The 25,880-nt window shown below is 45.0% G+C and overlaps 1 protein-coding gene across 2 annotated transcripts in view; it reads right to left on the bottom strand.

Annotated features, from left to right (window-relative positions):
- LOC126419105 (protein vestigial-like) overlaps positions 1 to 25,880 on the bottom strand; it is a 535,228-nt gene that overhangs the window by 222,771 nt on the left and 286,577 nt on the right. For both annotated transcript variants that reach the window (XM_050086203.1, XM_050086204.1), the window contains exons 2-3: positions 14,603 to 14,837; positions 9,832 to 10,107 (exon numbers count right to left, since the gene is read on the bottom strand). In XM_050086203.1, the coding sequence (XP_049942160.1) occupies positions 9,832 to 10,107; positions 14,603 to 14,837 (511 nt within the window). The remainder of the gene's footprint in view (positions 1 to 9,831; positions 10,108 to 14,602; positions 14,838 to 25,880) is intronic.

Genomic DNA, 25,880 nt, shown 5'->3' on the forward strand with positions numbered 1-25,880 from the left:
GGACAGTATTAGTGTGCCCCAGCTGTCTGCATCACGTGTAAGCCATGAAATAGTGCCAACGTTTTCAGATGTCTGCGAATCGTGTAACTGAGGCGAGACATGGGAACCAGCCCGGTATTCACCTAGTGGGATGTGGAAAACCGCCTAAGAATCAAATACAGGCTGGCCGGCACACCGACCCTCGCCGTCAAATCTGCTTGGCAGATTCGATTCGGGGCCAGCGCGCCCACCCTAGTCCAGGAAGCAGCGCATTAGCGACCTCTGCTAACCTGGCGGGAATTACTGACCAAATTTAAAAATTAAAAATGCTGGCGTAATCTGGTAATTGTTCTTATAGTTTTTGTGGTCTGCAGTCGGAAGACCGTTTTTATGCAGCTCCCCATCGTACTCTATTTCGTGTGAACCTCTTCATCTCCGGATAACTACTGCAAGCTACATTTTTCTGAATCTGCCTACTGTATTAATCCCTTGGTCTCGCTCTACGATTTTTACCCCCTACGCTTTCCTCCACACACTAAATTGGTGATCCTTTGATGTCTCAGAATGTGTCCTATCAACCGCTCCCTACTAATTAAGAGGTACAATTTTATGTAAAAACTTTAATACAGCAAGACAAATATTATAGTTAGGAACCGCGTATACAGCGTGTTTGTTTTAACTTGGGTTAACTAAATATCTCGAAGCCGTCACATCGTGAGAAAAAATGTTCTTGGTGAAAAGTTGGTATTAGCAAAGGGGACATCTGTCTATGCTACAACTTTCCGCCACCTACCCACCCCTCACGCATTGGCGACGTCAACTTTGTATTTTTAAATAGAGACCTCCCGCCGGCCGGTGTGGCCGAGCGGTTCTAGGCGCATCAGCCTGGAACCGCGCGACCGCTACGGTCATAGGTTCGAATCCTGCCTTGGGGGATGGATGTGTGTGCTGTCCTTAGGTTAGTTAGGTTTAAGTAGTTCTAAGTTCTAGGGGACTGATGACCTCAGATGTTAAGTCCCATAGTGCTCGGAGCCATTTGAAGCATTTTTGGAGACCTCCCATTCTTATTGCATATTTGGATTCTACGGCAAAAAATTCTTACGGTTTACTCAAACTATTGTTTTCCAATCGAGGTAGATGGTGCTGTAATCGACAAATATAAAGTGTTTGTGGTTTTGCAATTTGATTCTACATTTCATGGACGATGTAAATGTAAACCTTTGTGTTATACAGGTTGATATTTTTGTTCGAAATTTATTTTAGTGTTGTAAATTTGATAGTACAGTACAGTATGGTATGGTCAGCCGTTACAATGTCTGCTTAGAAACTACGTTTACTGTCATGCAGAAACAACGACCACTTGCCTCTCACCATTTGGGTGCTTCTCACCGTAACTGTAATTCACAATAAGTGCTCAAACACAAAAGTTTAAATTTACATCGTAAATGAAACGTAGACGCAAATGCGTCGGTTCTTTACAGCAAAAACAGGCATATTTCATATTTGTCAATCAAAGCGTCATCTACCGCGAATGGAAAACAATCATTTGAGTAAACTGTACGTACGTTTTGGCATGGAATCCGAATATACAATAAAAATTGAACTTTTCCATTTGAAAATACCAACATGACCCCGCCGATACAGGATGGTTTTAACTTTTCACGCAGAACATTTTTTTCGTACGATTCGTCGTTTTCGAGAGATTTACTTGTCTCAAGTCAAAACAAACACCGTGTATCTCTGTAGGCAGCGTAACTGACGGCGCGCCAGCTATCCAGCCCACATTCATACAGTATTTGAGACAGAGTACCTATCGACTTCCAACGAACTGCATACGAATTTCAAACTTTTACGACATTCTTCCTCGCTAACATCCCCCACAAAATGAAGAAACTTGTTTATGTAGCAAAACTTCAGCATCCTTCATGATGTTTCAATTAATTACTTTTTTACTGCTAACTCCATTCACAACACATTTTTCAGGTAGTACCCATGTATACCGTAGAATGTATCCGTATAATTATATAATTGTATGACCCGCAGTTCAGGAGATATGACGTGATGAACATTGAGATGCGTGAATAACTAGCTTTTGTTTGAAACGGAACCCTAATCGCCTAGACTATACTCATCCAGTGTTGACAATGAGAGCACTTAGCGTCTTCCAAAAAACTTTAAACGTAATTTCAATCGTTTTCTAAACTTTTCCTCGGTTACATACTTAACATCAACTATCTAACACATTAACTATTTTGCAAAGTAATCAGACGCTGAAGCTGTTTTATACGGGGGAGTTCCATTCTTTAAAGAAAGGGTTGTTTACTGCTCTCAACCGTTCGCCTTCAGAAACATTTGCAGCCCGGCCAGATGAATCTTGTTCGAAAGTCTATGGAAGTCTTGTTGATTGGGTTACTGAGAATAAAGTTACTCCCATTCTCTAACATTTTTGATGTGATGCCACACATAATGGGCACAAGCTCACTCAAGTAATTAACATCTAGGTCACATGACGAAGCAGATTCATCAGATGAAATATTAGTTACCCTCTTAAAAGATCACAATGGCCGTTGTGGAGCGCTGCAGGTGGTGTACAGCTAGTAACAGGCCGCCGTGTTACCCTCCCATGTTCTACATTCACATCTGCATCTACATCTACATAGATACTCCGCAAGCCACTGTATGGTGCACGGCGGAGGGTACCCTGTACCACTACTAGTCACTTCCTTCCTGCTCCACTGGCGTGTGTCTCCGTATGAGCTCTAATTTCTCGGATCTTATCTCTGTGGTCCTTATGCGCAGTGATTGTTGACGGCAGTATAATCGTTCGGCAGTCAGATTCAACTGCCGGTTCTCTAAATTTTCTCAATAGAGTTTCTTGAAAAGAACAACGCCTTCCCTTTAGGAATTCCTGTTTGAGTTCCCGAAGCATTTCCGTAACACTTACGTATTGTTCGAAGCTACAGGTAACAAATTAGCAGCTCGTTTTTGAATTGAATCGATGTCTTCCTTCAAACCGACCTGGTACATATTCCAAACATTCTAGCAACATTCAAAAATAGGTCGCCTCAGCGTCCTACATGCGGTCTCCTTTACAGATCAACTTTTTCCTAAATTCTCTTCAATAAACCAATGCCGAACATTTGCCTTTCCTATCGCAGTTCTCACATGCTCGTTCCATTTCATATCGCTTTGCAGCTTTACTCCCAGATATTTGAGTATGTCAAGGACACTAGTAATACTGTGCATTTTAAACTTCTCGCGGCGTAATGAATAGTCCACAAAATTTCGGGCATGCAGCCGGGCAAATAAAATTTCCTCCACTGATATTTCGGCCGCGTATCGTCCGGCCATCCTCAGAGTGAGTCACATGACTGACGACAAGATGCCAAGCGCGGCCTTATAGGCTCCAACGCGGCGGTGCCGCGCATACGAGGCACAGATGCTGGTCGGCTCACAATTTTAGACGAACAGTTGGTAACAGGTAGGTTTTTCCAATTAAAATACAGAACGTAGGTACGTTTGAACATTTTATTTCGGTTGTTCCAATGGGATACATGTACCTTTGTGAACTTATCATTTCTGGGAACGCATGCTGTTACAGCGTGATTACCTGTAAATACCACATTAATGCAATAAATGCTCAAAATGATGTCCGTCAACCTCAGTGCATTTGGCAATACGTGTAACGACTTTCCTCTCAACAGCGAGTAGTTCGCCTTCCGTAAAGTTCGCATATACATTGACAGTGCGCTGACGCATGTTGTCAGGCGTTGTCGGTGGATCACGATAGCAAATATCCTTCAACTTTCCCCACAGAAAGAAATCCGGGAACGTCAGATCCGGTGAACGTGCTTCGATGACCAATTCACCTGTCATGAAATATGCTGTTCAATACCACTTCAATCGCACGCGAGCTATGTGCCGGACATCCATCATGTTGGAAGTACATCGCCATTCTGTCATGCAGTGAAACATCTTGTAGTAACATTTATAATGGCATCGATAAAATGGGGGCCAATTATCCTTCCTCCCATAATGCCGCACAATACATTAACCCGCCAAGGTCGCTGATGATCCGCTTGTCGCAGCCATCGTGGATTTTCCGTTGCCCAATAGTGCATATTATGCCGGTTTACGTTACCGCTGTTGGTGAATGACGCTTCGTCGCTAAATAGAAAGCGTGCAAAAAATCTGTCATCGTCCCGTAATTTCTCTTATGCCCAGTGGCAGAACTGTACACGACGTTCAAAGTCGTCGCCATGCAATTCCTGGTGCATAGAAATATGGTACGGGTGCAATCGATGTTGATGTAGCAGTCTCAACACCGAAGTTTTTGAGATTCCCGATTCTCGCGCAATTTGTCTGCTACTGATGTGCGGATTAACCGCGACAGCAACTAAAAAACTTACTTGGGCATCATCATTTGTTGCAGGTCGTGGTTGACGTTTCACATGTGGCTGAACACTTCCTGTTTCCTTAAATAACGTAACTATCCGGCGAACGGTCCGGACACTTGGATGATGTCGTCCAGGATACCGAGCAGCAGACATAGCACACGCCCGTTGTGCGTTTTGATCACAATATCCATACATCAACACGATATCGACCTTTTCCGCAATTGGTAAACGGTCCATTTTAACACGGGTAATGTATCACGAAACAAATACCGTCCGCACTGGCGGAATGTTACGTGATACCACCTATCTATACGTTTCTGACTATTACAGCGCCATCTACCACAAAGCGAAAAAAGTGGCCCAACTACAACATTCGTATTTCTTTACGTACTACACGAATATGTAATAAAAAATGGGGTCTCCTATTAAAAAAAAAAAAAAAACAAACAAACAAACGCAATTGATATCCGTCTGACCTATGGCAGCGACATCTAGCGGGCCAACCATAGCGCTATCTGGTTACCTCCTTCAAGCTAGGCGAGTTTCGTTCATTGATGTTTTTTCGTTTGATGCTTATTTCGTGAGATATTTGGCCCGGTCGCTATCAATGGACCACCCTGTATACCGGCAGCGCGAAACGGCCGCGCGGTTAGAGGCGCCCTGTAACGGATTGCGCGGCCCCTCCCGCCGGAGGTTCGAGTCCTTCTTCGGGCATGGTGGGTTTGTGTTGTTCTTAGGACAACTTAATTTAAGTAGTGTGTAAGTCTAGGGACCGATGACCTCAGCAGTTTGGCCCCTTAGGATTTCGCACACATTTGAACATTTTCTTATATCCTGCAACTGTTTTTGGCTGTCATCCTTTATCGTGAAGATTTTCTTATATATTGGAGTCATCTGGGCTTTTTTTCCAGTCGCTTCAGACTTTGTGCTGGGGGAGGGATTCACGATAAACGCAAGCTCGGTAAGGGGTCAGTGCCGTAGAGTACTCTCTGTAAAACCGAACTGAGATTCCATCCGGACGTGGTGATGTCTCTCTACGCCATGGATGCTTAGGCTTTGTCGGCTATACGGGAGTCTGTCCTATGTTCAAATGACGGTATGTTTGTACGATTCTCCTGTGTGAACGATTTCTTGAATGTGAAATTTAAAACCTCGGCTTTCGTTTTCCTGTCTTCAGGCTCCCAGGTAGATGCTATCTTTCTTGACTTCCGGAAGGCGTTCGATACAGTTCCGCACTGTCGCCTGATAAACAAAGTAAGAGCCTACGGAATATCAGACCAGCTGTGTGGCTGGATTGAAGAGTTTTTTGCAAACAGAACACAGCATGTTGTTATCAATGGAGAGACGTCTACAGACGTTAAAGTAACCTCTGGCGTGCCACAGGGAAGTGTTATGGGACCATTGCTTTTCACAATATATATATATAAATGACTTAGTAGATAGTGTCGGAAGTTCCATGCGGCTTTTCGCGGATGATGCTGTAGTATACAGAGAAGTTGCAGCATTAGAAAATTGTAGCGAAATGCAGGAAGATCTGCAGCGGATAGGCACTTGGTGCAGGGAGTGGCAACTGACCCTTAACATAGACAAATGTAATGTATTGCGAATACATAGAAAGAAGGATCCTTTATTGTATGATTATATCATAGCGGAACAAACACTGGTAGCAGTTACTTCTGTAAAATATCTGGGAGTATGCGTGCGGAACGATTTGAAGTGGAATGATCATATAAAATTAATTGTTGGTAAGGCGGGTACCAGGTTGAGATTCATTGGGAGAGTCCTTAGAAAATGTAGTCCATCAACAAAGGAGGTGGCTTACAAAGCACTCGTTCGGCCTATACTTGAGTATTGCTCATCAGTGTGGGATCCGTACCAGATCGGGTTGACGGAGGAGATAGAAAAGATCCAAAGAAGAGCGGCGCGTTTCGTCACAGGGTTATTTGGTAACCGTGATAGCGTTACGGAGATGTTTAACAAACTCAAGTGGCAGACTCTGCAAGAGAGGCGCTCTGCATCGCGGTGTAGCTTGCTCGCCAAGTTTCGAGAGGGTGCGTTTCTGGATGAGGTATCGAATATATTGCTTCCCCCTACTTATACCTCCCGAGGAGATCACGAATGTAAAATTAGAGAGATTAGAGCGCGCACGGAGGCTTTCAGACAGTCGTTCTTCCCGCGAACCATACGCGACTGGAACAGGAAAGGGAGGTAATGACAGTGGCACGTAAAGTGCCCTCCGCCACACACCGTTGGGTGGCTTGCGGAGTATCAATGTAGATGTAGATGTAGAACTGCCGCAGCAGACTGGTCAACAAAGGACTGAACGGAAGCCTTAAACCCATAAGTCATGGCAGTGAAGCGGAGTGTGTGTGGTAGTCAGCTGTAAACGATCAGTGGAGTAAGATGGGTCGGGATAGAGACGTCAGTGACAGTCTGTGGAGCAAACAACGTCGAAACCGACTGGAGGCGTGTCGTGTGGCATAATAATAGCGATGTTGCCCCTTGAAATGGGGCGGTGTCGACTTCACCGATGTCCCAATCAGCCGTTTAAGTTGCAATTTGTGGAAAGCGTAGTTTCAGGCCGCAGGCGGTTGTTTGTTGTTATGGGGGCGCTTTTAGCGCCTCGAGTTGAGCCACCCGGTTCTGGCTACCGTTAACATGAATCAAGATGTTTAATTCAATAACCTCGGTGACCCAACGCTGCTCTTTCTTCTACTCCTTCGTGACGACTATGCTGTGGACACTACCCGCTAATTTAGTTGAACTTAATCGCGTAGAAAAATAACTAGGAGTAAGAAAAGTAGGTGACGTGAATCAATAACGACACCCCTAAATTGATGCTCCTACAGGATCTAATCGACAGTGAATGGCGTCAGTTGCGTATGGCAAGCCTGAAGGAGTTTGTTTACACTCTTTCTCACTGATTTGAGACCATTGTTATGGCAGAGACTATTTGCATGATTTAAGAGTTATGTCTGCAGGGGTAATTAATGCAGCAAATTTACATTGACAGATGGAGAAGAAATTGGTACGCATGCGACGGCAAAAAAAGCCGAGCATTTTTTTTCGGGGCTCATACCTCGCATTCTGTTCATGATAGAAACGTAGGGAAAAGTGTTTTGGGTAGTCCTTCGGCTGGAATTTGAATATTTCACATCCCCAGCAGCTTAGACAGATGGAGGAAATTGGTTGGTTCTTTTTGCATTAGATGTTGTTTGCAGTGTGTTTTAAGGGGTTTATGGAGGCACAATTTACTTCTTGGGCGGGTCCTGAGAACACCCGAAAAAAAGCGTTTTTCATCATTTTTTTCACCATCAGCAGCGGATGTCTAAATAGCTAACTGCAGCAAATTTCTCACATTTTTAACGATATATTCTCTAGGCTTTTATCTAGAGATGTCCGTTGTCAGCGTGGTGGTCTGTCACGCCAAGGGGCCCGGGTTTGATTCTTGGCTGGGTCGGAGATTTTCTCCGCTCAGCGACTGGGTGTTGTATTGTCCTCATTACTATTTCATCATCATCAGTGAAAGGCAACGGGAAACGACCACTGGAATCACTTCCCTAGACGCTCATGCGGTAGGCCTGTCTGACGAGGCTTCCCCCATGACAAGACCTGCCGTAAGGCAGAGCACAAAGTTAAGTTATCTAGAAATACCATCTCGCTAATTTCAAAAATACTTATCCGTTACCGAGTAACACCGCACCAACATCGTTTTTGGGTAGCAAAGACGAGCCGCGAATTTCAAGACGGCTATGCACAGCAAATTGCTGAAATTTTTGCCATATATTTCTAAGATCCCGACATCGAAAACCTTTGAAAGTTTTCTTTTCCGTACGCGAGATGAGGGTCAAAATTACCTTATTTCTACACGTAAAATCCGGTGTGAGACGAAAACGTAGTTTATAAAGTGACGCACGAGAAACACGCTGTAGCCGGCCGCGGTGGTCTCGCGGTTCTAGGCGCGCAGTCCGGAACCGTGCGACTGCTACGGTCGCAGGTTCGAATCCTGCCTCGGGCATGGCTGTGTGTGATGTCCTTAGGTTAGTTAGGTTTAAGTAGTTCTAAGTTCTAGGGGACTGATGACCACAGCAGTTGAGTCCCATAGTGCTCAGAGCCATTTGAACCAAACACGCTGTAAAGTGTCTCCATTATCATCAGAAAGGTTCTGGGAACACCTTGTTTTAGCACTGAAGCGCATGCAAATTTTTTTTGCAAGTAAAAATCCTATCTGAGGTGTAAAATTAGTTTTTCGTCATTTCCATTTCCCATACGTAAACTATCAAAATTTTAGAGATGCATAAAGGTCTTTTCATATGACATGCTTTGCTGTAACAGGCAAAAGAAGGAAACGACCGGAAAAACACCTGAAGGTACTGAGGAAGGTAGAGTGAGGCAGCTGGTACCCCACTATTCAGTCTGAATCTTTTAAACAGGAGCATATTCGCCTTTTTTTGCACTGCAATAGGAGCATTTTGCTGCTCGTACTTGGATACCCGGAAATGGCGGCCAGTTGTCATAAGCATTTTTCAAAACCATCTCCGTCTACTGATTGCCTGATTCGGGGAAGGGGACCAAACGGCGAGGCCATTGGTTCCATTGGATTAGGGAAGGATGGGGAAGGTAGTCGGCCGTGCCCTTCCAAAGCAACCATCCCGGCATTTGTCTGAAGCGATTTAGGGAAATCACGGAAAACCTAAATCAGTATGACCGGACGCGGGTTTGGACCGTCGTTCTCCTGAATACGAGTCCAGTGTGCTAGCCATTGCGTCACCTCTCCCGAGCCACCGTGTGTACAAAACGCGATAAACCAGAGTTGAGACGGCTGAGTTATGGAGTACCGTGCTTACGGTGCGATCGCCCAGAATGGCAAATCCGCATATGTACTAGGCCGTTGATTATACGTCGATATATCGATATTTATACCGGTACATATCGATATATATCGGCTTCCCGCATCCTCAGAGTAATGGTATCGAAATGCTGATATCGAGTGTGTGATATTTTTATTGCATGTTGTTTTTTCGCACTTTTCGTCATGTATTTTAATACGTGACGAAACCGAACGACGGAATCATCGGACAGCTTTTATTGTATCACTTACATGCACTTACCATTGTTAGCAAAGCGGTTACCGCCAAATGTGAACGTACATTGTCTTCCTTTCAATTCTTGCTCTGTGGGGGAATTCTTACTCTGTGGGGGATAAGCAGGCTGCTGGCTTGTTGACGTACAGAATATCTAATAATAGATCTATATTTAAAAATACAGTCTAAAACCGGCAGCATATTTACAATATGCAGCCGACATTTTTATAAGCCTAAACGTCAATCTGGTCCATCGATATATCGATACTTCACCTCGATTAATCAGCAGTTGCTAAGGATGTATTCTTAAATATCGATATACCGGATTTCCGATATGTTTAAAAATACCAAGGGGCCTAGTGTTTACTCACCCATGTGGTTGGGCGAACCGCTAGCTTCGCGCAGGGAGCGGTTGAAGTGAGACTCGACGGCCAGTTTCGGCGTGGGCTCGGGGTAGCTGTTGAAGACGACGCAGTTGGCGCGCAGGTACTGTGCGCAGCGGCCGCTGCTGCCGGCCGAGGAGCCCGCGAAGCCGCCGCCGCCGTCCACGTCGTCGTCATCGTCGCCGTCCGCCACGCTGCTGCCGCCCCCGCCGCCGCCCACGCTGGACGGGCCAGCCGAAGCCGCGGGTGGCGGCACGCTGGGGGCTGCGAACACAACAGTCCTCTCCAGTCACGGCACGAGACTACTCAGCCTCGGATGAACTAAGCCAGCCGACGTGGTGATCGGTGGTAATTTGTAATGCATTTAATAGGACATTCAGACCGTGCCATAAGCATCTGTGTAGACACCAGAAATAAGAGGAAGCGAAAAATTGTTAAAACGAAACGATTAAACAAACATTAGCAGATGAAATAATTGTCCACATGCGGGAGATCAAGAAAATAAAAACAGAAAATTGATTTTTAGCACATTTTTATTAGGTCGCTTTCTTGCCTGTTACTTCGGTACAAATTTTGCAACTGATTTCACATTAACTTGAAACTTTCAACACAGCTCGAAAGACTATGACAATACAATATTAACTCGCTTTCGTGTCTGATGTTTGGAGGAGATGTTTGGAGGAGGGCGCTTTGTGAACCACTGCTAATTCCATCTTTTCCTGTTCCAGTCGTGAGTTTTTCACGGTAAGAGCGATTGCCTCTAAGCTTCCGCGTGAGTTCTAATCTCTCTTACTTCCTCCTTCACAGTCTTTTCGCGAGATATTCGTAGGAGAATGCGATAGAATGGTTGAGTCAGGTGAATAATAGTTTACCCTCCCATGTTCTACATCTACATCTACATACACACTCCGTGAGCCACTGTATGGTGCACGGCGGAGGGTACCCTGTACCACTACTAGTGACTTCCTTCCTACTCCACTGGCATATGTCTCCGTATGAGCCCTAATTTCTCGTATCTTATCTCTGTGGTCAGGTCTCATTGATTTCATAGTTCGACACTTTACTTCGGAAGACGTCTCCCGCAGTGACAGAGAAACTGCATCGGAAGATAAAAAACCTGAAATTTGCCGTATGTCTGTTGCAGTCTCATCAAAATGTTTGAAAAATTTCACAGACACGAGACTAAAAAACATAAAATAGCTATTTAAATAAAATCATTAATGCAACACGGTTTTAAAACGTACTAAAAGTATAAAATAATTTGGTATAGTCCCAGACAGATCATCCTGAAAACTTGGACTTATCAATTTTTATTAGCTATTACAACATTTCTAAAATTTAAAAGCAAAATCGTGGGGCACTTCAAATAGATAAACGATACATCAATAATTCACCTTTAGTCTCTAACAATTTTATTAAACTGTAAATGATATGAACCATTCTGTGATTTCGTAGTTCACACTTTACTTCGCAAGACGTCTCCCGCAGTCGGAGAGAAACTTCATCGGAAGATAAAAAGGGAATGGGAAAGAAAGCAGACTGTAGAATTGGAGAAAATCGGAAAAACAAATGAGGTCACAAAATTCTATCTGAAAATTAGTAGTGAAAGAGGAACATTTAAGCCGCATATTAACATATGGAAAAGTAAAAATGCGGAATTACTAACTGATGACTGAGAGATATTGGAACGTTGGGTAGAATATTTTAGTGACATGCTGGATGATCCAGAGGCCCCTACTGAAGAGATCCTAATTCATCCAGAAGAAGATGTTAAGGCCATAGTTCCTCCCCTCTCTCAAGGACAAGTAGACAAAGCAATTAGCCGACTGAAGAACAATACAGCACCAGTGACGGATAATATAACATCAGAATTATTTAAAGCCGGAGGAACTAAGTCGCGGGTGCACAAGATTTTGTGCCTTATTTGGAAAAAGGAAGAGCTGCTACAAGAATGGAATGTAGGGATAGTGTGTTTGATACACACGAAAGCACATATATTCAAATGCTGCAACTACAGAGACACAACACTCCTTAATAGTGCATATAAAGTATAGTCACTTATCTTGTGTAGTAGACAGTCATCCGTAGCAGAAAACATTATTGGAAGTTATTAATTTGGATTCAGACCAGAAAGGTTAGCTGTGAATCAGATATTTACTCTCTGCCAAATAGCAGAAAAGACCGTCGAATTTAATGTTGGTGCACAGAAGCCCTTCATTGATTTCAAATCTGCGTATGACACAATAAATCGCGCAAAATTTTATGAGGCAGTGTTGGAATTTCGGGTGCCTAAGAAGTCGGTGCGTTTCATGGAGGCTATCCAAAGGTATCCCCAGTTTACTGTGCGAGACCAGTCTAGGCTACCACCCCAGTTCCCCATACGAACTGGGCTAAGACAAGATGTTGGGCTTTCCGGCCTACTCTTTAATTTGGCACTGAAAACGTACTATGTGCAAGGGGTATTCAGACAAGAGGTACTATTTGCTACATGTCCGTACAACTGTTGGGATATGCAGATGATTTGGACCTAATGAGTAGAACATTTAGAGATCTACAAAGTGCCTTCTCAGCTCTGAACTGAGGACCGAGAAGACGGGCTTGAAAATTACTTTAGAAAAAACCAAATATATATAATGGCACAAATCAACCATTCAGCCCACAGCAACCCTTGATGGAATGACTTTTGAGCGAGTGGAATGTTTCACTTATTGAGGCGCAAAGGTAGAAGGAAATGGCAGCACTTCGACTGAAAGTATGGTCCGCATAAGTGCTTCTAACCGATGTCATTTTGGAATGTTGCGACATTTTAAATCCAAGTTTCTGTCACGAGAAATTTACATAAACGATCTGGTTGATGGTACTGACAGCGGCATTAGACCGTTTGCCGATGATGCTGTAGTCTACAGGAAAGTAGTATCACATAGAAGTTGTGAAAAAAATCAATGAGGATTTGCAGAAAATAAATGCGTGGTGTAATGACTGGCAGTTACCTCTCAATATTAGTAAGTGTAACCTACTGCGTATAACAAGGCGAAAATCCCCGTTAATCTACAAGTACAAAATAAATGCCCAGTCTTTGGACGCGGTAACATCCGTCAAGTGTCTGGGTGTGACTATTCGAAATGAACTCAAATAGAATGATCAGATTACACAAGTAACGGGCAAGTTGAACTCTAGATTGCGGTCTATTGGTAGAATCCTGAAGCGATGCAGTCCTTCAACAAAGGAAATTGCTTACAATACGTTAGTTCGTCAAGTCTTAGAGTATTGTTCGTCTGTATGGGACTCTTACCAGTTGGGTCTGATTTAAGAGACTGAGAAGGTCCAAAGAAGAGCGGCAAGATTCGTGACTGGCACATTTAGCCATCGCGAGAGCGTTACAAATCTCATAGAAAGTTTGAAGTGGGACACATTTGCAGAGAGACGACGCGCTAAACGTAAGGGGCTGCTCACTAAATTCCAAAATCTGATTTTCGCCCAGTATGTAGAGCATATATTATTACCACCAACTTTCGAATCGCGCAATGATCACCAATCGAAAATAAGGGAAATTAGAGCTCGTTCTGAGGCGTTCAGACAGTCGTCTTTCCTTCGCGCGATCCGCGAGTGGAACAGAGGGGGGAAAATATGACCTTGGCGCGAATTGTGCCATCCGCCGCACAACCCTTGGTGGCTAGCGGAGTATATATGTAGACGATGAGATGATATATCATCTGGAATGTCAAAGCGTGATGAAGGCTTGTTAGACAGATTAAGGCAGAAAAATCTTTGCAATGCTACCACTGCTCCTGCCTCAGCAGCCAGATACACTTGTGACAATTGCGTCAACAGATGCCGTGCTGCCATGGGCTTGACAAGTCATATGAAAAAATGCAACCCATAAACACACAGACACTGCAACAATCATCTACCAAGATGTCGTGGCCAATGTATATATATATATATATATATATATATAGAGAGAGAGAGAGAGAGAGAGAGAGAGAGAGAGAGAGACACTAAGTGCCAACTCTATAAAACGCTGATACGCTCAGTACTTACGTATGGTTCAGAAACATGGACGATTACAATGTAGGGTGGTGGACTAAGATCACATCAAAGAAGTATATTGAGGATTTGGACCTATGTGTGGAAACTGGAGTCGGAGAAAGCGAACGAACGACGAGCTGTATGACTACTTCAAGGAGGATGATGTGGTCAAGTTCATAAAGTTATGTAGGTTGAGACGTGATGAACATTTAATACGACTCGATGAGACAGGTTCTGCAAGGAAAGCCTGCTGCAGTACAACTGGAGGAAGAAGAGCAAGAGGACGACCGAGGCTGAGATGGAGTGATGATGTTAGAGATAACGCTGCCCGAGTTGGCTGCCGTAACTGGAGATCCAGAGAAGAATGGCGGAAAATTATCGAGGACGCCAAGTCTCATCCTGGGATGTAGTGCCAGTATATATATATAAAAAAAAGAAAAGAAAGGGACCCCTCTACCTTAATATGCGACGTTAATTTAAACTTGATACCTATATCCGCTCCTGAGAAAAAGACGTCTTAACAGACGGACAGACAGACAACAAAGTGATCCTATATGGGTTCCATTTTCGTCGACTGAGGTACGGAATCCTAAAAAGAAAAGGAGTAGAAAGTAATGTGGGCTCACTGGAAAATTTACAATATTCGCTGTACTTTGTTTCTTAGGGTGCTCCTATTTTGTGATTTACGTTTGGTTCTTTCATTGGAGCGAGCTGTGTAATGGTAAGTCACCTTCTCCAGCGTTGCTACTGTCCTCGTCCTTGTGGCGCAGCGCGGGCCCTGGAGGCGGTGGTGGCGGGGAGGCGGGGCTGCCCCCGGGCCCGCCGCCGCTGCTGACGGAGCCGCCGCTGCCGCCTCCGGCGTGGTGCGCGGCCGCCGCTGCCGAGAAGTGGTGCAGCTCCAGGGAGCCGTGGTGGGCTGCGTGGTGCGCCGCGTGGTGGTGCTCCAGCGACCTCTGCACGTTGAACTGCAACATCGACGGCCGCCAATGAGCGATCTGCCCGAGTCACCCACTTGCTCAGCTTTGACATTGATACCGGGTGGTTATGCACTACTGGCCATTAAAATTGATATACCACGAAGATGAAGTGCTACAGACACGAAATTTAACCGACAGGAAGACGATGCTGTGATATGCAAATGATTAGCTTTTCAGAGCATTCACACAAGGTTGGCGCCGGTGGCGACACCTACAACGTGCTGACATGAGGAAAGTTTCCAACCGAATTCTCATACACAAACAGAAGTTGACCGGCGTTGCCTGGTGAAACTTGTTGTGATGCTTCGTGTAAGGAGGAGAAATGCGTGCCATCACGTTTCCGACTTTGATAAAGGTCGGATTGTAACCTATCGCGATTGCGGTTTATCGTATCGCGATATTGCTGCTCACGTTGGTCGAGATCCAATGACTGTTGGCAGAATATGGAATCGGTGGGTTCAGGAGGGTAATACGGAAGGCCGTGCTGGATCCCAACACCCTCGTAACACTAGCAGTCGAGGTGGCAGGCAACTTATCCGCATGGCTGTAACGGATCGTGCAGCCACGTCTCGATCCCTGAGTCACCAGATGGGGACGTTTGCAAGACAACAACCATCTGCACTAACAGTTTGACGAAGTTTGCAGCAGCTTGGACTATGGACTCGGAGATCATGGCTGCGGTTACCCTTGACGCTGCATCACAGACAGGAGCGCCTCCGATGCTGTACTCAACGACGAACCTGGGTGCACAAATGGCAAAATATCATTTTTTCAGATGAATGCGGGTTCTGTTTACAGCATCATGATGGTCGCATCCGTGTTTGGCGACGTCGCGGTGAACGCACGTTGGAAGCGTGTATTCGTCATCGGCATACTGGCGTATCACCCGGCGTGATGGTATGGGGTGCCATTGGTTACACGTCTCGGTCACCTCTTGTTCGCATTGACGCCACTTTGAACAGTGGACGTTACATTTCAGATGTGTTACGACCCGTGGCTCTACACTTCATCCGATCCCTGCGAAATCCTACGCTTCATCAGGATAATGCACGATCGCATGTTGCAGGTCCTGTACGGGCCATTCTGGATACAGAAAATGTTCGACTACTACCCTGGCCAGCACATTCTCCAGATCTCTCACCAATTGAAAACGTCTGGTCAATGGTGGCCGAGCAAATGGCTCGTCACAATACGCCAGTCACTACTCTTGATAAACTGTGGTATCGTGTTGAAGCAGCATGGGCAGCTGTACCTGTACACGCCATCCAAGCTCTGTTTGACTCCATGCCCAGGCGTATCAAGGCCGTTATTACGGCCAGTGTTGGTTATTCTGGGTATTGATTTCTCAGGATCTATGCATCCAAATTGCGTGAAAATGTAATCACATGTCAGTTCTAGTATAACATATTTGTCCAATGAATACCCGTTTATCATCTGCGTTTCTTCTTGGTGTAGCAATTTTAATGGCCAGTAGTGTAGTTAATTTACGGCTGCTCACAGATGTGATAGCGAAAGTGATATGCTAATGTGTTAATGCGGAACCGATCAACGCTGAAAAAAATAGTTCCAATTATGGCCACCAGGTGCAAATCTGGCGCTGTACACTGTATGACGGTATGACACCCACGCTGCCATTTGACAAGCTACAACTTGAGTTAACTGTGTGGTTATCGAGAAGAGAGACCGTGCACTTTTAGTGGTGAAGGGTAGCAATTACAGTACTGCACTAAGAGAGTATCGCCGTATGAAAGATCTGAGAAGAGGCGCGCTGCCGTCAATTTGTTTAAAGAAGACGATAATGTAATTCGAATACAGGGATGAGCTTGGTGCGGCACCTGGAAGAGGAAAGCGTCCTATTCCAGTGGAAGTTAGTGACGAGGTTGCTGCTGCTGTTTACTGACCACGCGAAACACGCCCTGGATAGTGTTAATGCTCTTGCAGGGTCACGAGAAGTTTCATCCCCTGGCCGACAGTACGGAAAGGTACCCGTAACAGATCCAGACGGTGCAGCAACTGAAACTACATGATCCGCAGAAGGGTTCTGAACCTGCTCTTCGGTTTTTGGCGTGGATCACAGTTGTTGACATATGGTCAGACAATTCTCTATGGAGTGACGAGACACATTTTTCACTGCAGGGTGCAGTGAGCTCACGGAACCGCCGAATTCGCGGTTCTGTTAATCCGTGTGTTACGCACGAAAAGCCACTGCATTCGGAGCATGTGATTGTGTGGAATGGATTCACAAGCACATTTATTCCCGGTCCGTTCTTCTTTGATAAAATGCTCCCAGAGAGCCTCTCAAGTGGACCGTGACGTCAGCACGTTGTCGAGACCTCCTTGTACAGCAAGTGATTCCATATTTGGAAAAGCGCAGCTGGGTGGAAACCACAGTTTTCATGCACGATGGGGCAACACCTCATGTCGCTCGCCCAGTGAAAGACCTGCTTAATGCAGTCTTTCACGAACGTGTTATCTTCAGAGTTTTCCAGATGCACAGTCTGTAAGGTCAGCTGATATGAGTTCATGTAACTTTTGTCTCTTGGTATATCTAAAAGAACGCATTTACCAGAGACACGTTAACACGTTGTCCAGATTCCACCGAGCTGCGAGCAGCTGTTGATAAAGTCGTTTTGCGGATGCAGCATCTCGTCAACATCTCCAGTGCTCATGTTGTACAAATTGTGTATGCGGCTATTAATAATTAAATCAACACTATGTTTTTCTCTCTTGTTTGACCTTTTCTGCCGACGTACCGATCTTACTCCATAACATATAGAAACGTTTCTATAGGTCGTTCTTGCATTCACAGATTTCCAGCTGGTGCCCAAATAGGTTCCGCATTAAGGCATTAGAATATCTACCAAGTTTCGCTCGTACACTATAGTTTCAGCTGCACTTTAATTGGGTGTTGTGTGATGTCCTTAGGTTAGTTAGGTTTAAGTATTTCTAAGTTCTAGGGGACTGATGACCATAGATGTTAAGTCCCATAGTGCTCCGAGACATTTTTTTGCACTTTAATTATAACCACCCAGTATCACAGATTTCGCGTTACGTGGTCCTTATTGCACACATTTCCTAGATGCGACTGATGAGACACATGTTAGTTGTGCAGTGGTGATGGGCCCGTCATTTCTCCTCGAGCAATGTTTGAAAATTCCATTTCTAGACGCAAAATGCTCTGGCATCGTAACACTTCTTTATAAGTGTTGGCCTCACATCTTATCAAATGACTTAATACATTAAACTGACCACAATAAATTAACGGGAACATTGAATTAAGGGCACTACAGCTTTATGAACGAAGAGTGCATCAAAGTCTTTGAAGGACACCGCGAAGTGTGAAACGCCAACTCAGGGTCTCAGGGTGCTGAAGGGAATAATCAATTAACAACATGCAAAGCCACGGGTCGCTGTTGAGGAGAAATCATTCTTTGTTATGGGGAGCCTTTGCAAACATTAATGCGTTATCGTTGGTTCATTCTAATGGTTGATAGGAACCGCATTCTGCTTTGGGTCGAAATGAAGTAAAATGGCCATAAACTCATACGACCAACGCTAGACATGTAAATAAAAGTACTGCCATAGCAGATACCTTATTCTATTGTTCCCTCAACGATTGAGGTTATCTTAAGACGCTAACCAATAATCAACGATCATTAATTACATAGCTTTCCGTAAAATTCCATACACATGTGTTTATAGAAGTGCCTAAGACGAACTGAAGACAACGTAGGGAGCACGTTGGTCGTTTTGAGAAGCAGCATTGTAAAGTTTGAACAAAATCTCGTAAATAAGATATCTCAATTACATCTGTTGTGGTTTTTTATTAACTTAACTCGTTGCTTCAAAGCCACGGCACCTGCGGAGAAAACCTTTACCAATAGGAAAATGCTTCATCTTTCCAATGTGACTGTAACACTGAGCATCAGACTATCAAACACATTGTAACAACCTGTAGCAGACGAGATTACCCTGGAAATCCACAAGGTGTCTCTGAAGTGATAGAGGCAGCCTTGAATGGACTGAAAATTTAGGTATTAATTCATATATTTCGTTCCTTAGACCTAATTCTATTTATTTTTTAAAATTATGCAATTCTTTAATGTTACTTGCAGTGCAGTTTGTATTGCCATACGTTAAATAAATAAATAAATTTCTTTCAATTATTTCTGGAGTAATGACATGTTTTAAAAATTGTAAATTGTATCCAAAATTTTATTCTTTAACGTATGCCATTAGTTGTTTAACATTCTTTACTTGTAAACTGAGTGCACGTAACATGGGCAAACTTACCACTGTTTGCTTGCTGGGCAAGTTTGCGAAACTTTACTGTGAAATCTGTCAAAAATAGAAACTTAAAATGTCTAAACTGTTTCAGTTTATGATACTAAGATCTTAGGTACTAAAGTATGACAATCTTAAGAATCAATGCATGATTCAGCACAATATAAAATTAATTTTATTTTCGCCTTACTACATAGCACAAACAATGTTAAGACGGTCATTAAAATTTCTGGCATCACACTATCACGTAAATTGACGAAAACTATGGTACGAGACACAACTTAAATTTGTTTACTTGCTTAAGCAATAATTACGATTACATGATTAGGAACAACTTTTGAACAGCATTTTCGTTCAGGAAGGAATTCAAGATCTTTATCGGAGTCGTAGTGATACGCATCATCCTCTGATTCGCGCAATTCGTCCCTGAAAATCATATTCCTGGCACGAATACCGCAATTGTTACAACTTTTGGCAAACCGTGTTTTTGGCAGTAACCACTGTTTACATGCACACATACTGGCAAAGTTGCAATTAGGGAAAATCCGGTATTAGAGACAGAGCTGTCATTTCTGTTTATAGTGGAATTATCAACTAATATGAATAAAGCACATCACGTACATGTTCTACGTGCAATAAGTCTGTTTCTCACTGATTGAATCTTACCACTGTTTACAGCTAAGATCTTCAATTATCCCCATCTCAGTTTACGGCCACATTTAAAACTCGTGCGCTTTCTTTTTTTGCTTCACCTGCATGGCACTAGTGGCTTTCATTTCCGTAGAGTTTGAGGTCAGGTTGTTAAAGCCTGTGACTGATTAGTGCGTGTAGAGCTTAGTACCGTGCGTACGTTTTTAGTGGCGATGATTATGAGAAAGATGGAAAACTGTTAAATTATGTACCAGCACATAGCGTATTCAGCTCTAATAGTCATCGAGGTGGCCGCTTGAAGTAAATGTCTCCAAGCAAAAAAGCGATCACGATCATCAACAACAGTGTTATATGTGCTGAATTCGCCACGCTTTATGAGATGATTTGGCTTGTAACTTTGTTTACTGAAAATCGGATGAGCAGGACTTTAAGGCCAACTCCTCCGATTTATCTTTCACTTCCGGCCAAATGCTACCGATTACAATGGTCAGAGTTATATGCACTAATGTCCTTCCATAACTCTCCACTGTGTCTAATGAAGTGGTATTACATTGTTGACAACAAACCGTTAGTTAAATGAGGCCAGGCAATTCTCTTGGTGCTATTTAAAAACAGTGGGTCGTGGGCAGTTATCGAGTTTCAAAGTCTCCTTTCTATTCATTTCTGTAATCATAAGTCATAACGCATTATTGCTCAAGTACTCATCTACAGCACACATACTGGTTTATTATGCTAAGGAACGAAAAGGGGAGGAGGGGTTTCCTGAGCACATTCCAAGGAAATTATATATTGGCCTCTAACGAATGACTGAATTCTAAAAGCAGGACATAGCTTCCACAATGGAACATCCTAGTGTGTATATCGTTAGCAGTTTTCAGAGTTTGCTATGCAGTCGACACATATTACACTTTTCATAACGTTATTTGTTACCCGGCTTTTGAATAACGCACCATAAAGTGAATTATATTGCATGTACTCGTATTTTATTTTATGAAGACTGGACATAATTGCTGTCTTGATCCTTATATATGCAAGATACGCTTATTTTATGTCTGTCGATCACTGTTTCTATTTCAAAACGATCGGTTTCGGGCAATTTCGCCCATCTTCACATAAAGTTTCTCAGTTACAGCGTAACCAGTTTTAATAGAGGAATCATTTGAAACTTCGGTTAAGATTGGTCACGTTGTATCTACGACATATGGCATGAACATGGGCGCCATTACCCGAAACGGAAGCAGCGATCGACAGACAGAAAGTAAGCCTATTTCATATTTAGCAACATGAAGTCACTTAGTTTAGCAAAATCGACGCTAGACGGCTAGCCGAAGCAGAAGAAACGACTGTCGGTGGATTTTCATATTACCAGTTATTTCTCCTATTCATTCTCATCGTCATTCGAAAAATATATGTTGAAGCAATATTTTGTTTAGGCGAAAATCAACAGCATGTACAAGCTTCAAAAAATGTATTACACTTTGTTGTCTGTAATAATATTTATTTGCTACCGGTTTCTATTTAAACCAAGTTCGCTGGAGCTACATAACACACAAAAGTAGACCAAATGTGACACTGAAATCCACAGACGAAACAGTAGCAACCATCTACGGAAAATATTGCAGATGTTCCATACATCATATAAGCCTTGAGACAGAGTTGACAAGAAATACTTGACCTGCAACTATTATATCAGCACATACCATAAATCGGTTTCAACAAATGTGGCGAAACAAGAAGTTAACACGAGGACTGAATGAAGCAGTCACACCAAGTGATGTATAAGCTGAAAGCAAAACAAGTCAAAAACCTTAAGAGTCATGAAAAAATAACATCCAAATGTAGATTTATACACTGAGATGACAAAAGACATGGAATACCTCCAAATGTCGTGTCTGATCTCCTTCTGACCGGCGCAGTGCAGCAACTCGATCGTCGTGGCATGGATTCTACAAGTCGTTGGAAGTTCCATGCAGAAATACTGACCCATGCTGCCTCTATAGCTATACGTAACTGTGAAAGTATTGTCGGTGTAGAATTTTATGCACGAAATGACTTCTCTGTTATGTCCCAAAAATGTTTGATGTCGGGCGATCTGGAGGCCAAACCATTCGCTCGAATCGTCCGAAATGATCTTCAAACCAATGCCAAAATGGCGCACTGGCCCGGTGATATGGCGCACTGTCAGCCATAAAAATACCATCGTTGAAACTTCCTGGCAGATTAAAACTGTGTGCCCGACCGAGACTCGAATTCGGAGCCTTTGCCTTTCGCGGGCAAGTGCTCTACCATCTGAGCTACCGAAGCACGACTCACACCCGGTACTCACAGCTGTACTTCTGCCAGTATCTCGTCTCCTACCTTCTTTACAGAAGCTCTCCTGCGAACCTTGCAGAACTAGCACTCCTGAAAGAAAGTATATAGCGGAGACATGGCTTAGCCACAGCCTGGGGGATGTTTCCAGAATGAGATTTTCACTCTGCAGCGGAGTGTGCGCTGATATGAAACTTCCTGGCAGATTAAAACTGTGTGCCCGACCGAGACTCGAACTCGAGCTTCTGTAAAGTTTGGAAGGTAGGAGAAGAGATACTGGCAGAAGCTGTGAGTACCGGACGTGAGTCGTGCTTCGGTAGCTCAGATGGTAGAGCACTTGCCCGCGAAAGGCAAAGGTCCCGAGTTCGAGTCTCGGTCGGGCACACAGTATTAATCTGCCAGGAAGTTTCATATCAGCGCACACTCCGCTGCAGAGTGAAAATCTCATTCTGGAAACATCCCCCAGGCTGTGGCTAAGCCATGTCTCCGCTATATCCTTTCTTTCAGGAGTGCTAGTTCTGCAAGGTTCGCAAGAGAGCTTGTGTAAAGTTTGGAAGGTAGGAGACGAGATACTGGCAGAAGTAAAGCTGTGAGTACCGGGCGTGAGTCGTGCTTCGGTAGCTCAGTTGGTGGGAACTCCGTGGTCTCGTGGTAACGTGAGCAGCTGCGGAATGAAAGGTCCTTGGTTCAAATCTTCAATCGAGTGAAAATTTTGGACACGACAATCCTTCCCTGTGGAAGAGGCATGGCTGTTACCATCTTCGACACGCGCGTCATCAATATCTACGCTCCGTCTGGCTCCACGAACCGTCGGCAGCGGTCTACTTTCTTCGGACATGACGTGGCGCCCCTGTTTTCTGGACGCTATGATCGCCTTATCATGGGAGGCGATTTCAACTGTGTCCTCCATCCGCAGGACCAAGTACCTGGTTATTCGCCATGCCCGGCGCTGCTCACCTTAATCGAAGATTTTCATCTAGTGGACGTTTGGGAGAAAATTCATGGCAATACCCCCGGTTTTACCCATTATACAGCACATTCTGCGAGCAGACTGGACCGGTTTTATGTCTCTGCTCACCTCGGCAATGAAGTCGCCCAAGCTGAACGATGGCCCCTTGCATTTTCGGACCGTTGCGCCGTCATTTGCTCCCTGGCTCTGCCACCTCAGTCAGTGTGGCGCAGCAGAGGTTACTGGAAGCTTAATACCTCCCTCCTTAATGATCCACACTGCCGACAATGTATTGCCACTACATGGGCGTCTTGCGAAAGACGCCTTCCGCAGTACACATCCACGTTCCATTGGTGGCTCAAATGTGCCAAACCTGCGATCAGAAAGGCCTTCATACAATGTGGCAAGGAAGCAGCATCGAGACACCACAAATTTTCACTACGCCGTCCTCCGTGAGCTCGATGCGCTCCCTCCATCACCTGACACCCACAGGGAACGACAACGTACTAAAGCTCGTCTCCTCTCTCTTCAACGTGCACGACTGCATGGTGTCGTGGTGCGTTCCCGACGACAAGACCTCCTCCACGACGAAACCCCATCCACAATCCATGCCGCATCCGACCATAGTCGTCGACGTCGGCTTTTCGTCCCCAACATCACGACCTCCGATGGTGTTCACCACACAACACAGGCGGCGGTCGTGTCCGCCTTTGCTGAACATTATCGCCAATTTTATAATGATGAACCGATGGCGACGCCCATTCCTGATGATCTCCGTCCTTCCCCTGATCGGACCCTCACCGTAGCGGAGTCAACGTCCATGATGTCTGCAATCACCGCAGAAGAGGTGGTAGATGCGATCAACAAAGGGGCCAAGAACAAATCACCCGGACCAGATGGTCTCCCAGTGGAGTTTTACCGGGCGTTCACCACGTTAATGCTTCCTCGCTGGACGGAAATGATTCAGGAACTCTTTACTCCGTCCTTCCCAATTCCACCTGAATTCGTCACTGGCATTCTTCTACCTGTGCCTAAACCGAAGGGAGGGTCTCATGTCTCTGCATATCGCCCCCTTACACTACTGAATGCAGACTATAAAATCTATGCACGCCTCTTAGCAGCGCGCATACGCACCGTCTTACCTACGGTCCTTTCACCTGAGCAGACTGCACGTGGTTGTGGGGCCACCTTACAAACAGCCCTAGGAGAATGCCGTGACCTCATTGCACTGGCGTCGGTTTGTCGCCTTCGTGCAGCACTGGTATCCGTCGATTTCACGAGTGCCTTTGATCGCGTCCGACACCCATTCCTCCTCATGGTGGCGACACGTATGGGGTTCCCATTGCTTTTTGTCGATGCCATTCGCCGGTTACTCCTTCCCGCGGTCTCGATGGTACAAGTCAATGGGAGGCTTGTAGGACCGATTCCTATACGCCGCTCTGTGCGTCAAGGATGCCCTATGTCTACTTTACTATATGCCATTGCACTTGAGCCCCTCATCACTGGACTTACCTCTAGACTGCAGGGCCTCACTTTGCGTGACCACACCTTTCACTGTAGGGCTTATGCGGACGATCTCCTCTTTCTCACCTGCTCCTCCACGGAACACAATGACGCCATCCAATGGATCCACCAGTATGGACGTCTTTCTGGTAGCATTCTTAATGTCCGTAAATCGACTATGATGCACATTGGGCGCGGCCTCCCGGCTATGGTGCCGACCCCACTCCCAGTTAGTGCCACCCTTCGTTACTTGGGTATCGAATTTACGAGCTCCACACACCGCACAGTGGCCCTGGCTTACCGGCGGCTTTTGCAGTCGATTCGGCACCATGTCCGCGGTCAAGTGCACCGTAACTTAAACCAACTCCAACGTGTGTCCTATGTCAACATCTATGTCGCCCCTAAACTGGTACACGTCGCCCAGATCCTCCCAATGCCGTTACTCCTTGGCCGCCGCATCCAATCAGCCTTTGGATATTTCGTGTCAGCAGGGGCACTTTTCAAAGTCCGCTACAACACTCTAACACTGCCTCCTGCAAAAGGTGGCCTCGGACTCATCAACGTGCGGGCACGCTCTTCTGCACTCTTTGTCCACACTCTGCTGCGGCACTGGCAGGGGCCGGTCCCGTCTTTAACACGCAGTCTCTTAGATATCCTCCGACCAGCTTCTCTCGATCCACCGATCAATGTGGCACCTATTTCTCCATTATTGTACTACGTCGCCAATTGTTTCATAGAACTCAGCTACGTTCGGGCCGATCTTCCAGTCACCCGTCCTCCCCGTACAAAAGATTATTATCGTTTGTTTATGCTGTCCAACCCTTGCGACCCCATGGTTCTACAGCATCCTGACATTAACTGGCGCACGGTTTGGGGGTGTGTGCATGCACCCTTTTTACCGTCGTCTGTGTCTGCACTCTGGTATGTTTTAGTCTATGGAAAATTCCCGACTAATAGTCGACTTTATCGCATAGGACTGGCCACCTCCCCACTCTGCCCTGACTGTCAGCTCGAAGACACCGACGAGCACCGTCTTACGTGCCCCCTGAAACAAAACGTATGGCTCCTCATCCAACGAATCGTGGGCTTTTACCTACGTGCACCGCCAACGACGTTAACCCCGGATTTCCTGTTGTTGCCCCAGACATTTCACTACCCTCTTGCTAAGCACCATACCCTAATCTGGTTTCGAGGACAGGCTTTAGAATATCTCTTTCGGAGTGGTCCGCATACAGTCCTTGACTTCTGGTACAAAGTTGTGACCGCGCATAGCACCCTCACCCGAAAACCATCTTACCGGCAAACTTTTGCCGGTTATCTCCGCAGTGTCTTCC

Source organism: Schistocerca serialis, chromosome 9 (genome assembly GCF_023864345.2).
Source record: "Schistocerca serialis cubense isolate TAMUIC-IGC-003099 chromosome 9, iqSchSeri2.2, whole genome shotgun sequence".
Lineage (NCBI taxonomy): Eukaryota > Metazoa > Arthropoda > Insecta > Orthoptera > Acrididae > Schistocerca > Schistocerca serialis.